The sequence below is a fragment of the Strongylocentrotus purpuratus genome, unplaced genomic scaffold (assembly GCF_000002235.5).
Source record: "Strongylocentrotus purpuratus isolate Spur 01 unplaced genomic scaffold, Spur_5.0 spur5_scaffold_3, whole genome shotgun sequence".
In the NCBI taxonomy this organism is placed as follows: domain Eukaryota; kingdom Metazoa; phylum Echinodermata; class Echinoidea; order Camarodonta; family Strongylocentrotidae; genus Strongylocentrotus; species Strongylocentrotus purpuratus.
In genome coordinates, this window is record NW_022145609.1 from 38560630 (window position 1) to 38574522 (window position 13893).

A 13893-nucleotide genomic window follows, 5' to 3' on the forward strand; every position below is an offset into this window, starting at 1 on the left:
ACCAATGCCAATTTTTAAAGCCTATCTGCACTAGTTTCGCCAGGAGGGATAAGACCTTCCTGCATGGTCACTGGCAGGTGGTTATCTCATCAGCTCTCAAGTAACATAGGAAAAAGGGGATCAACGGATACCGCTTGGGCATTGTTGGTTGAATAGAGAGCGCGAGTAGCTACAAGTAGTGCAGTCCCGTTTTAATATTAAGATATACAAAGTGTTAATCCAGAAAGATAAAATCAAGGTTTCCTTGGTAGTTACCATTCATGGCAAAGTTACCATCAATGGTAAGTTTTGTGCAACGGGGCCCTGATGTAAATTCTAAATGTTGTTTTTGAATCTCTAGAGAAGAGAGCACTTACCGTCAGCCAGTGTTGGTCCTACTTTGAAATAGGTTGGTCTGCCTGCCTCGAGGGCAGCTGTGAAGCTCTGAGTCTGGTCCGTCTCTACGCCCTGGAAGCAGAATGATGAGAAAATGAACAGTAATGAATAAAAGAGAAGTGATTCGGCATCTTGACCAGACCATAGGCTGATAGGGGATATTCATCAGCACATGGTCTGACTGCATGGAATATACTTGGATTCTGTCGTTCTTTTAAAAGGTACTCGGTAGCATTGCCTCAGATTCTGAAATTATTAACCTTTAGGAGAGCCAAGAATCCCATGACTTTTACAAGCCTATCAAGATATTTATGATTGAAAATCGAAATTTCAAAAACCGTTTTCCTAACGGTTTTGATAACACTACAGTCTATTGGGGGAAATGAGTATGGTAAAACCGGTCACTCAAAGATTTTTATAATTTGAGGCATTTCATGATCATTTTGAAGCGCAATTTTTAGGGCTTCAATACATTACACCATATCACAGACACTGAAAACATGTAGGGCCATGCGTCTCAGATTTAAAATTGTTAAACGATGCCTTCAAAGGATCTTGTGCATATTCTTAAATGAAAGGTAAAGGGTAAATTAAAATGGCCTAAATCGACAGTCATTCCAAAGATGGAACAATACTAGACATCTTGTATCCAAGTTATCACAAGAAGAGAGAAATACACAGACTGCCAGAAAGTGCACAACAAAAAAATTACTGCCCTCTTACATTTGGTAACATTATGTACACAATGTACATTTCTCTAAATGGAACATATTCCGTCCTGGTAAATTTTCCACGGCTCCCAGGAACCTATTCTTTACAAGCTATGCTGTTCTATAGGTTTCTGCACATTTCACAGTTTTGTACTTTTTTTGTCTGGGTTTCCTGTAACATGATAATAGTTGTCAAACATATTTGGTGACATATAATTTTGTAGTCTGATTAATTTTTCAATTACTATATGAAACAATATGTCTTTTATGTATATTTTGTTATCTGTACTGAATCTGCATGTGAAATGTAAAACCAATAAATGAATAAATATATTTTTTAAAAAAGAGAAAAGGAAACAGAGGATGAGATAAAAATGAATAGAAACGTACAGAAGAGAAAGAGTGGATTAATTGATTAATCACTTACAATGATTTGAACAGAAGGGTTAAGACTCTTGATAGCGAGCGCTAGGCCGGCAATAAGCCCCGCCCCTCCAACAGGACAGACAACTGCATCCACGTCAGGTACCTGTTCAAGGATCTCTAGTCCCATAGTGCCTTGGCCTGAGATGATGTGTGGATGGTCATATCTATGGCAACAAAAGATACAACAGTGTGAACACCATTTTTTTCACAGAGACCTCTTTCTTTTATATATTTGTTACTGTAAAGGCTCGTTCTCACGTTTGCCATTTTATTGCAGCAGTGTATTTTTTGTTAAATGTATATTTTGCAAATGCAAACAACCACTCCAGTATCAACATATGATTGTTGAAAGCTGGTCATACCAGCAGTCCCTGTAAGGAAAGTCTTAAAATACGCTAATCAAATTTGTTTGTTGCTGCTGAGATGACATTAATATTGCTAATAAATTCAAAATCACAACTAACTAAGCATCTCAAACACATAAAAACAAACAAATTTATAGAGCACACAAATGTATGAACACTCACATCATGGACAGACAAGTAACACTGCTTGTTTTTTAAAACATGATCCTACCAAAAATTGGAAGAAAAAAAATATTACTGCCATTGATTCATTTGTCATTGAGATCTACATGGAAAAAAATAAAATGAATTAGTGTCAAGGTCAAAAGGTAAGGGTAATCAGAGAAGGCAGTATGAATAGGACTGCGATATTCACCTGATGCAAAATAATACTGAAAAAAGGAGTCATACAAGTACAGTGTATGACATCACAATAGATGAGGCATTTATCTTTTCATTCCAAAACAAACCTTGAGGTCACTTTTGGAGTTTCCTATACAGTAATTCATAAAACCCTCCATTGTATAAAACCACTGACCCAATTAACATTATGAACAAGACCGACAAAGAAAGCGGACAAAATATACAGTTCCTCACGTAGACAAAGGAACATTCCTTCACTGCTATTATGTAAACAGGTGAATATGCATGTGACACCTGTTCTACACATTTTTACATAATAGCAGTGAAGGGATGTTCCTTTATCTACCTGAGGGACTGTATATTTTGTCCGCTTTCTTTGTCAGTCATGTTCATAGTGTAAGGAGAGTAAGGATCAGTTAACAAAGTGATTACAAATATCAAAAGAGATTTAAAACCCCATGAATTTGTTTATTCCCATTCAATTCAGCAATAACCTTTGAAGATGTCATACTTGTTATTATTCTGAGTGATAATGAGGTCAAATCAGTTCTTTTGTATGTAGACCACTGGATTTGTGACACTATTACGAGTATCAAACAATTAAAAGCATTTCCAGAAGCAATGGCATTTAAAGCATGTTGCAATGACAACAAATTTGTATCTTTGGATTCAATCTAATGAAAGGATAATTAAAATTCACAATGAGCAAAAACATTTCATTTCCTTACCCATTGACGTAGAAGTACCCCCGCTTCTTTGCCAAGTACATAGCCAGCTTCTTAGACTGTAGTAAAAGCAAAAAGGAAATAAGAGAAGGAGAATTAGAAAATAAAGTCCTTGTACTATACCTGTCTTCTTTTGTTTCTTCTCTCTCTCTCTCTCTCTTTGCACTTTATTTCTATCCCTTCTGTCTCCTACTTCTACACTCTCTATCCATCTCTCTCTCTCATGGTTCCCTATCCCTTCCAGTGCTCAAAATACAGGGGGGCGGTGGGCGATTCGCCCCCGTGAGCTACATAATCACCCCCGTCAGGTTGCTCACGGGGGCGATTGCAAAATTAAAAATCGCCCCGGTGGAATTATAAAATAAAGATTATCTTTTCTGTTATAACTTTAACACAATATTGAGTTTCAATTTTCAAACCTTAAACCAATGAAATGGAACTAAGATTAACGTGCAAGATTTCTCGTTTTATGAGTAGGCCTATTATTACCGATTCAGCTCGCAGTGCAGTGCCGCCGTCAGCAGTGGTTATAGGCCTACTGCACCTTTAGTAGCGGTGCGTGTGCACGCTGCCGCGCCATGTCTGCTGGAGCTGGAGGCGATCGCGCAAGGGCAGAAACATGGTCATGGCCTGGAGAAGTTTTTCGTTGTCAGCAAATAATGACCAGTAAATCAATATTAGGGACTTTTAGATTTGCACGATGAGAACGTGGACTGCAACGTGTGACCTCCTTTCAAGGCACTGCCAGTGCTTAAAAGGACGTCACATGTGACTGTCAGTGCCTTAAAAGGACGTAACACGTCCACGTCCACGCAAATCTAAAAGTCCCTTTTTTGAGGAGAAGAGGAAGACCAAAATATTGTGGAAGGATATGGTAACATGGGCAGATCTACAGGGGGGGGGGGGGGGGTTAGGGGGTTTAACCCACTCCTCCCACCCCCCCCCCCCCCGGCCCCCTTGTGCTGCCAAGTGAAAATGTGATATTAAAGCGGGGGTGGGGGGAGGGGGATGCTGGAGAGGAGGACTACTAATCTATTTTATTTTTTTCAGGGGGCGGGGGGAAGTGAAGCGCCGTTTTAGCATGACTTTCTTTTTAACTCTTACTTTCACCTATCTCAGATAACCCTAAGTTTTTGGTTGCTGCTTTATATGTAGTTGATAATGCATGATTAAAATAAAGAGAGAGAGAGAGAGAGAGAACCACCATCATTTTGCAATGGTTCAGGGTTCGTGTAATGTACATTTGAAACCATTTCTTAGCGTCTCAACCCTAACAAAATGGCAAAACTATTTTTGAGGAAAATCATTATACTGAATTAAATAAAGAATAATAGCTTTATATTGCATCATACTAATACTCATACGGGCTAAAGACAATGTGGTTTTTGTATAGAGGTATTCCAAAATGACATTCTGATAATCAACATTTGTTCTGGTATCATAATGTATATACGCATAATACAACTGATCTTTATGATTTCTTAACGTGACATAGCTTCTTCTCCCCCTGCAAACAAAAAAGAAAACAGGTTATTTAATAAAAGGATCATGCGACAAATAATCATTGTGATTCAAATTGATGCAAGGATTTTTTTGAATAAGCAATGCTTTTCACCAGAATCTTCTTTGTAAAAACGACTTTTACAAATCTCAGCCATGAAAATCTGCCACTGTGTTGTAAGATCACTTTCAGATTAGGAGAAGTGTATTCTTTGATGAGTATTTTACATTGAATGGAACGTCTCAACTCAGTAAGCATGGCTGAGATTTGTAAAAGTTGTTTTTACAAAGAAGATTCGGGTGAATAGCAGTGCTTATTCAAACAAATATTCGCATCAATTTGAATCACAATCATTATTTGTCGCTTAATCCCTTTTAATGACCTTGTTTTCTTTCTCGTTTGCAAGGGGAGAAGAAGATATGTCACGTTAAAGACATCATAAAGATCAGTGTTGTATGCGTATAATTATATTATATACACAGGCCAGTAACAGCTACAGCTTGTAAATTTGTAAGAGGGAAAATGCTGATTGAAATGATAATGAAAAAATAGCAAATAATTGAGGAGTATCATAGGTACCAATTCAATGGATATTTGTATAAAAAAGAGCCCCCGTCAGTAATAAAAGAGCCCCCGTGAGAAGGCTCATGGGGGCATTTTTTGTTTGGGGGGGGGGGGGGGGGAGAGCCCCCGTGGACAAACAATTAATTTGAGCCCTGATCCCTTCTGTCTGTCTTTCTTATCTTTGTCTCTATTTCTCTTCCTCCTAATATTTTTTTTTTTAATCTCTCTATTTCTCCTTCTTTCCCTCCCCTGACTCTCATTCTTATCAATTTCTGTTGTCTCTTCCCCTGTCCCTTCTCCCTTCTCCCCCACCCCAATTCCTTCTCTTTTTCTTTCATTTTTCATGTCCTCCCCCTCCCCCCCCCCCCCACTTAATCCATCGGTATGCACTCACCTCTCCGATGTCCTCTCCCTTGATGAGGATGGTAGCTCCGTGCTGCTTGCATCGATTCACTCTTTCTCTGTCTCTCACCCTCTCTCTGTGTCTGTTTGTCTGTCTGTCTCTCTCTCTCTCTCTCTCTATCTCTCTCTCTCTCTCCTCTCTCTCCTCCTCTCCCCCACCCCCCCCCCCCCACCCTCTCTCTCTCTCTCTCTTTCTCTCCCTCCCTCTTCTCTTTGTATCATGCATACATATGAACTCACCTCTCCGATGTCCTCTCCCTTGATGAGGATGGTAGCTCCGTGCTGCTTGCATCGATTCACTTTCATGATAGGAGCAATCTTAGGCATCACCACAAAGATGGGGATACCCAGCTGTCTCCCGTGGTAGGCCATCGCTAGGGCGTGGTTACCTGCCGATGCTGCTATCACCCCTCTCTGCTTGTACTCCTGTGGGATCGCATAAAAAAAAGGACGCAATTGAGATTATGAATTATAGAACTTTTTCTCATAACAATATCTGTCCATGATTGATAATTATATAATATTGTCTGTTTGAACATTGTGAATATTGCTCTTTATCATGCTCATGTATAAGCACATTATATTGTAACCATCACAGTTCAGTCTCAGAATGCAATAATGAAATTTACTAAATAAAATCCCCCAATCAATCGATATATTTACTATGTCTGCATGTACATACTGAATGAATTAAATCTTCTAGATGATTTTGGGAAGCAGCGAAACTTTGATCACCCTGGCATAAACAAAAGAAAATTATTACAAAAATCTTACCTCTGGTAGCATTAGCAGTGTGTTACGAGCTCCTCTCTCTTTGAAACTGCAAGAAAAGAAAGGAATTATAAAACTCATTCGGGATGTTTTCTCAAATATGATACAAACGATAGATCATTAGGTAATGTTTTGGGTTTTAGACCTACCTGTATACACCTACAGTCGTACACCTTCCATGTAATGTATGGATTTTGTGCACTATAGATATCTACTCACGAGAAGAAATTATTTTCTTAATAATTTGCATAGTTTGCACAGATATACAGCCCTCCAATTTATTGTAAAATACAATTAATTGAAGGGTTATTGAAGACACAAGTATCATTTCACAAAACTGGATACTTTTGCAGCACATAATAAGCAAGAGAAAATATACAGGTAGTTTCAGATCGTTCATGTGCTGAAGCCATACAAAAACAATGATATTATTCATTGGAAAGGGCAAAACACAGACAAACGTATATAATTCATTCTAAATATGAATATACTTTTGACAATCTGAACTATACTGATCAGGGTTAATGCCTGTAAATAAACTGACAATGTATCTGCTTCAAACGTACCTTCCTGTAGTCTGTAAGTAATCTTTCTTCAAGTATAAATCCATTCCTACCAATCCTGACAGGTTAGATTTCTAAGAAGAAAAGGAAAAAAAATATGCATTTTAAAACTCTAGAGACAAAAAATCAATGAACAGAATTGCCTGATGATTGCTTATTTATTTAAACTTTCTTCAAGTACAAATCCATTCCCACCAATCCTGACAGGTTAGATTTCTAGGAGTAGGAAGAAAAGGAAAAAAATATGCATTTTAAAACTCTAGAAAACAAAACAAAATCAATGAACAGAATTGCCTGATGATTGATTATACATACTTATACTTAATAATGTGAATAATGTGGAAAGGGTTTCCATGTACTAGTCCATGTATGAGTACATGTACTGTACATGCATCATGTGCTTTACAATTAAAAACAATATACCTTAATTGACTGACAAAAGGAGAGAGAGAGAGAGAGAGAGAGAGATAGAATGCACAAATGGGTGAATGTAATTTACTCCGGAAAATTATGAAATACAAAACTTTAATCTATGAAAAAGTATCTGACGCAAGTAAAGAACAAAAGAATATTAAGTGAAATATATTTTTATGTTTTTTCTTTATATTTCAAGTGATGAAAAGACAGAATAACTAGCATATGACCTACATTATGTTACAACAAAACATATATGAGTGTGTAAAAGAGTGGGAGGTCGAACTTTACGATATGATATATTGATGTTCAAAACACTCAAATAGTTGAAACAGAGTCAGGATCCGATCATCCGGTGATATTCAATCAAAGTACAAAACCCTTGAAATTGAAAAGACAATAGAGTCCTATAGCTCTGTGTTTGGTTTGCATGGGCGCCCTGCACTTTTGAGGAAGATATTTGAAACCACATGCCACCTGATAGTTGACCTCTTCTCAGTAATTATGTAACTTGTTCAAAAGATAATATTTTGATAAATCCAACCAAGTACCCACATAATGTACACCTGTGTCAGGAGTGGGTTGAAACACATGAAAGCAGGGTCAAGAGCGGACATCAGGGCTTGACCTCTAGTGTTGTGTAGTATTGTCCCAAAACTCAGTTAGTTATAAAGTACCCTAATGTTATACCCTGACACGATGCCCAGTTTGAGATGCACTTAAAAGCCAACATTCATAATCCCCTTCCCAGGAAAGACCACCTCTATTATGTTTAAGCCCCATGAATACATAAAACTACCAATTTGTCCATTGTTTTGGCGGCCCTCATTCATGTCTAATTTGTCCATTTGACACAATGTAACCTACCCTAGCTCATTATTACTTGTATCCTTCTGTATAAATATTACATGTTCTGGCTTTCTGAAGGGAGTTGAGTTTTATTCACGATTAGATCAAGACCCTCTTTCTACATATACACAAATACACTTTGGGCGACCTTCCACGCAAGCCGCCGTAAGTGGCGCTACAGTTGGGGGGCAGCTGGGGGGCTTCTGGATAGCACCTGAATGGGAAAGTTGAATGAGCGAGAGCTCGTTCGTACTTAGGCCCGCATCTACTGGCGGTGTGGTGAGAGTGCCTCCGTACCGTAAGATCGAACCCACAACTCTGCTCCAGCTAGCTAAAATTCCTTGAATTATTTATATTCTAACTCTAAATCATTCCGTCTCTCACTCTCTTCAATTCAATAAAATCATCTGCATGTTAACATACACGATAATGAATATGTGGGACACCGTTACAACGGCGTCTCCCAAACTTCGATTGCCGAAAACGCACGCAAAACTCGCCAATGACGGACATCATCTACCCATTCATCCATCGTAAATGAAATAAATTTAGACAAAATGAAGTTGAAATGTCCGAAAGCGGCAAGGAATAATAAGTGGTTTGTCTGTGAGAAAGCAATGATCGTTGCATGCAAGATGAAAGCGCAAGCTGATAGAAGCCCCCCAGCGTGTAATGATAAACGTAGAGGGCTCACATCCATGAAAATTCGCCCGTATCGGTGTATACCGGTAGCTGGATCTCTCTTCATCTTGTGTTTTACATATGTGTAAGTTCATAATGATGTGACCGATTTGATTCTCCAAAGTTTGGAGATAATTAATACTCTCATATGACTCCGGAATTACAAGTCTCTCCTTAATTACTGCTTCATATTTATGTATTTATGTACCTCTCCTACTGCCAATATCAAATACACCGACCCCCAACACGACCCTAGTCAAACCAACCAACACAACTACCCCCATCAAATACATTCTAAATAAATGATCTATAAGGATGACTTCAGTCATAAGTATTTAATTCACTGTTTTCTCCAAAAGTACATTGGTTGATATAAAACATAACATCTATAAACAACTTTATTTGATTGACTTTACTTCACAACTTCCAAGTAGGTAAAATTGTAACGTTGGCAAAGTGCATCATGCAGTCATATCTCAGATTGGTAGTATAATAATAGCAAGCAAGCATGTTTGTAACATGCTACCTGAAAATGGGAATGGCTTTTGGAATGGGAGATTCTAATCTGTGTACATGCATCGATGCGGTACTCTACAAAGTCAAGGCAATTATGGGAGATTATACAGCAGTTATGGTTATCATCATCATTGTCAACTACTCAGTACAAAAGCAAATATTTACATAGTGATAGCTGACTCAGCTGACTGAACAGAACAGAGAAAGGTTTACCTTACAAATTTAAACATAATACATGCTGCTCTAGACACTTATAGGGAACCAGGGACAAGCACAAGTAATTTTTTTCTTGTGCTGAACAATAACTTTGAGAATCAATTGGTGACGTCAAATAATGAACAAACACAGTGTGATTTTCTCTTTTGAATAAACCAGACCAACAAGTCTGCTTTCCTAAGTTACATGTATGCGCTCAAAGGGACTCACGCCAAGAAATCCAAAAACTTCACCTTTCTGTCAACTTTCCATAGTTATACTACCGGTATATTGCAAAAGCCCAAGAACAAAGATACACTTTTAGGAAAAGGATGTATTCATTTCTTGGCATAAACTAGCTTAACCAGAGACTCGCCAGCTCCAGGTACATGTATGCACATTGCACAGCCAAGGTGTCTACCGGGATTCAGGTATTATTTGGCAAAACCTTGATTGAAAACATAAATTGTTCAACCACTACCATGTAAGAGTTTTGGATTTGTGAAGAGAAAAAGAAATTATTACCCCCTGCATTTCAAATGCCTGATTATCTGTACAGCTGAGTATCATGAATCATAATTTAATTTCAATCATACATTTCTGATATTCTGAACAGATGTGTGCATTTACATAGTACCAGTTCATACTGTAGATAAATACAGTATATGCGGATGTGCCTACACCTGCAAGGTTGCTTGATTGGAGCTTGTGTTAATTGGGTCTTTTTTAATAAATTGTTTGTTGTTGTTTTTTATGTCTACCAATGGCCATCAAAACAACTTGTTGCGTGTCTGGTAGTAGTCTATGGCAACCCATACACAAGCACTCTGTGCTCAAGGTCACTCTGTGCTCAAGGTCACATACTACTCTAGTTTGTTGTGATGATGAAGCAATGCCATCAAGCTCCAGGCCGGGGCTTATATTACGTATTCAACTGTCAAACTTTCTATTCATCTACTCTATGAGGGTGTGCCCATGGTCAGTACCTTTTTGAGTAAGAGACTTATCTTGAGCTTTACTAAAGCAAATGACCATGAGAGAGAGAGAGAGGGGGAAAAGAGAGAGGGGGAGAGAGAGAGGAGGGAGAGAGAGAGAGAGAGAGAGAGAGAGAGAGAGAGAGTGAGGGGGAGAGAGAGAGAGGGGGAGACAAAGAGACAGACAGATACTCAGACAGACAGACAGATCAAGGTTGGCAGGATGAGAGCTTGAGAAGTCAAAACTTTAAAGTAGATATTCATTGATTTTAAAAACTAACTTTATTTTCATTATTGCAAAGTTGAAACTTTGATTCGACAAGGTTATCAAAATTCAATGCTTGGAAACATTCGAAGTAATTATTATTATAAATTACAAAACGCTTAATTACAGCCCCGGCATAGCACCTGAAGAGCTTTCCGAACGCTGCTGAGATGTGTGAGATCACAGTATGGACATGACTTGCACAAGCAGACGAAGTCCCATGACATCTCACACATTTTCCGTGCCTGTGTTTTCATCTTCTCTTGAGTTCTTTCTCTTTCTTCACTACCGTCAGGCTAAATTTATAATCTATTGCCTCACTCTAAACCCCGCGCATGGTTTTATTTTGATGACAAATGCAGCGATACAAAAATAAAGGAATCTGTCGCTTGTAAACAAAATAAGACGCCATTGTATATTCAGCTGCACCCACCGGGGTATGTTCGGCGTTTCAAGGGGGAACAAATGCTGTCCCTAATATCATTCCGGGGGTTTTTCAATTTGAAAGTCTGGTTTCTTTGATTGTTAATTCACCCCTATCCTGTGTATTTACAAGCAAAAGATTTTAGTTATCAGAATCGGGTCATATCCCCCTTTTGAATGGTTTGACATGCCATTACATTTATATACACTAAACTCATTATAATTTGAGAAATAACAGCTTTCTAATTATGTTCACTCTTAATGGGATGTCGTCTGCTTGGGCAGTGTTGGTCCATATAGTGACGTCATTAAAACATCGTTATTTTTCCGGCGAATCTCTCGTATATCCCAGCTGCTATATGGAGATGGTTGTATTTGTATTTTTATAAATCACCCGATATGTAGTTGACCTAAAGCTTGTCCGATGGCCATCTGTTAGCTCACCAGTTTCTAGTGATACATTAGTTGACACATTTGTGATCTTCTTTGAATTTCACCTTTAAAGCTTATCTGTACTAGTTTACAGGAGGGATTAGACCACACTGCAAGGTCACTGGACAGGAGGTTATCTCATCAACTCAGCTCTCAATTAACATAAGAAAAAGAGGATCTATGGTCACCCATTAGGCATTGTTTGTTATATAGAGGGCGCAAGTAGCTACAAGCTGTGCAGTGGGCCTTTAAAAGGAGATTAATCCAATGATGCACTTCAGAATCTGAATCAATTGCAAATCCTCTTATCAAAACACAAGTATGCAGTCTCCTATCATGTACATGTACATAGTTGCAATTGATAACAATTGCAAATAAGTTGCCTGTTTATATAACAGGGCCCAGGTAACCAAAATCCTCCACTACCCTTTAAAGGTAAAGACCAGTATTCAAAACGCCCCAATTTCAAAAAATGAAATGGAAGCTCTTATTACGAATCATGTGAAAGAATATGTTTTGACTAATACATGATGATAAAAATTTTGCTGGGAAACCGCCTACTATAATTGATATATAAATTTTGGTAAATTAGTTTATCTATTAGTATGTGAGAGATAAACGCATGTGTCGCGCACGTGTGCGTATAGTCCCATGTACATCTTTCTGTGTACAGTGCTTGTAGCTTTACGAGGAATGGGCGTCTGGGCCAAATTTCTTATCATTTTGATGATTCCAGAACCTTGCTGTACACACCAATACTTATATGCTAGATGATCAACCTTTTCTGATCGATTCCACAATGTTTCTTTCACAATGCAATTGCACGACCATAACTGGTCTTTATCTTTAACTATGTTTAACCCTATCATACAGTCTAATATGAACTAATGACAAAATATGAAATTCCACCACCTACAAACAGAGAGTTGCGACGTGAATGCTTACCGAACATGGCGATCGCAACACACCGCTTTTGATCTTGTAAGCTGCCGCGCTGACATCCTGGAATTTGACCTGGATGGGGTTGTCGGGGTCGCAATGGGGGTCGTGTTGGTACTCCTCTCCGATCTCATCGATGTTGATGTCAGCATCCTCTTCCAAGGTGGGGCTATCGCACTGGTCGTGTCCGTTGATCAAGGTCTGCTTGTGAGCTTCCATGGCTACACCCTCGTCTTCAGAAATCTGTCCCTGATCCTTAGGAAGCTCTGAGGGCATCATCAAGATTTTGTGGCTTTTTCGTTGAACCTGAAATGAGATCAAAGGGTAAGTAAAGATCTGATAGTTTAAAGTTAAACATTCATGGATGACTATCATTATCATATACATTTATACTTATACCCCCACAATGCTTTAAAGTCGTCAACCTTACAAACATGCAACATTAGGTTGAGATCTACACTGTACAACTAAATTTCTGAGAGGAGCTTGTCCTGTGGTTTATGCATGGTTTTTCTTTATCCTTCATAACCTGAACAGTGCCCAACAAGTATCAAAATGTACAATTTGTGAACCTGTTTTAAATAATTTCAATGGAAAAACGAGCATCTCCATTCTCGTGTCCATCAAAGTTCTAGATCCATATCTCAAGTTACAATATTTGGCTTTGGACTTTGGCTTTGTCTGTTTGTAAAGGGTTATTATTATTAACTTATAAATGCAGGACACTAAGAAAACAGTTAAACACCAGGCAGTCACTAACTCCAGGAAGCTCCTTCGGCGTCGGCGTCAGAGCTTCCTGGAGTTATCATGGTTATACTTATAGGCAGTCACATGAACTACTACCAGGACTCGACTCGACTCTCCCATAACCATAACAAATTTTAAAAATCTCCACAATCATGATGATGTTTACACTCTTTCTCAAAGTTTCAAATTCAATTCATTTATTTCTTAAAAAGGAAAACAAATTTAGGCATCAACTTTATAACTCATTAACTGCGGTAGTCTAGTCAAGAAAGTTTAACAGAAATATTCTTTTAATTTTATGACAAAAATATTACTAGATCTACTTTATAGATCTAACGTTAGATTCCTCTAGACTTCTAATTCTACATCTACTATCTAGTCTGCATTCTAATTGCTTCATCTTCGATCTTCTTACCTGTACTTTTCGGACCACTTGTCTTTCTCTATCAGTATCACGGTCCCGATCACGGTATCCGTATCGGTCTGTGAGATATGATCCCTGACCCTGTAACTAAGTTGTACCGGTACGGGTATTCTCACGTTCAGTTTTAAGAGTCAAGACAAAATCTAAGCTGAGCTGCTCCGACGAAATCCAACACTGCAACAAGACGGCGTAATTTCGTGATGACGAAGTTTAACGACGGGCCTAGATTCTAAATCCTAATTATCCTCCGTCACTTTCTCTGTGAAAATATAAATAACGCTAAAATAAAG

General features: G+C 38.4%; 1 protein-coding gene across 3 annotated transcripts in view; it reads right to left on the reverse strand.

The window, feature by feature from the left end:
- Positions 1 to 13632, reverse strand: part of LOC115918011 (L-threonine ammonia-lyase-like) — an 18325-nt gene extending 4693 nt beyond the window's left edge. For 2 of the 3 annotated variants that reach the window (XM_030995618.1, XM_030995619.1), the window contains exons 1-8: positions 13595 to 13632; positions 12439 to 12738; positions 6748 to 6818; positions 6185 to 6230; positions 5651 to 5836; positions 2947 to 3002; positions 1513 to 1675; positions 357 to 447 (exon numbers count right to left, since the gene is read on the reverse strand). In XM_030995618.1, the coding sequence (XP_030851478.1) occupies positions 357 to 447; positions 1513 to 1675; positions 2947 to 3002; positions 5651 to 5836; positions 6185 to 6230; positions 6748 to 6818; positions 12439 to 12711 (886 nt within the window). In that variant the 5' untranslated portion in view covers positions 12712 to 12738; positions 13595 to 13632. The remainder of the gene's footprint in view (positions 1 to 356; positions 448 to 1512; positions 1676 to 2946; positions 3003 to 5650; positions 5837 to 6184; positions 6231 to 6747; positions 6819 to 12438; positions 12739 to 13594) is intronic. The other variant, XM_030995620.1, reaches the window with a different exon arrangement.
- Between the last annotated feature and the right edge of the window lie 261 nt (positions 13633 to 13893).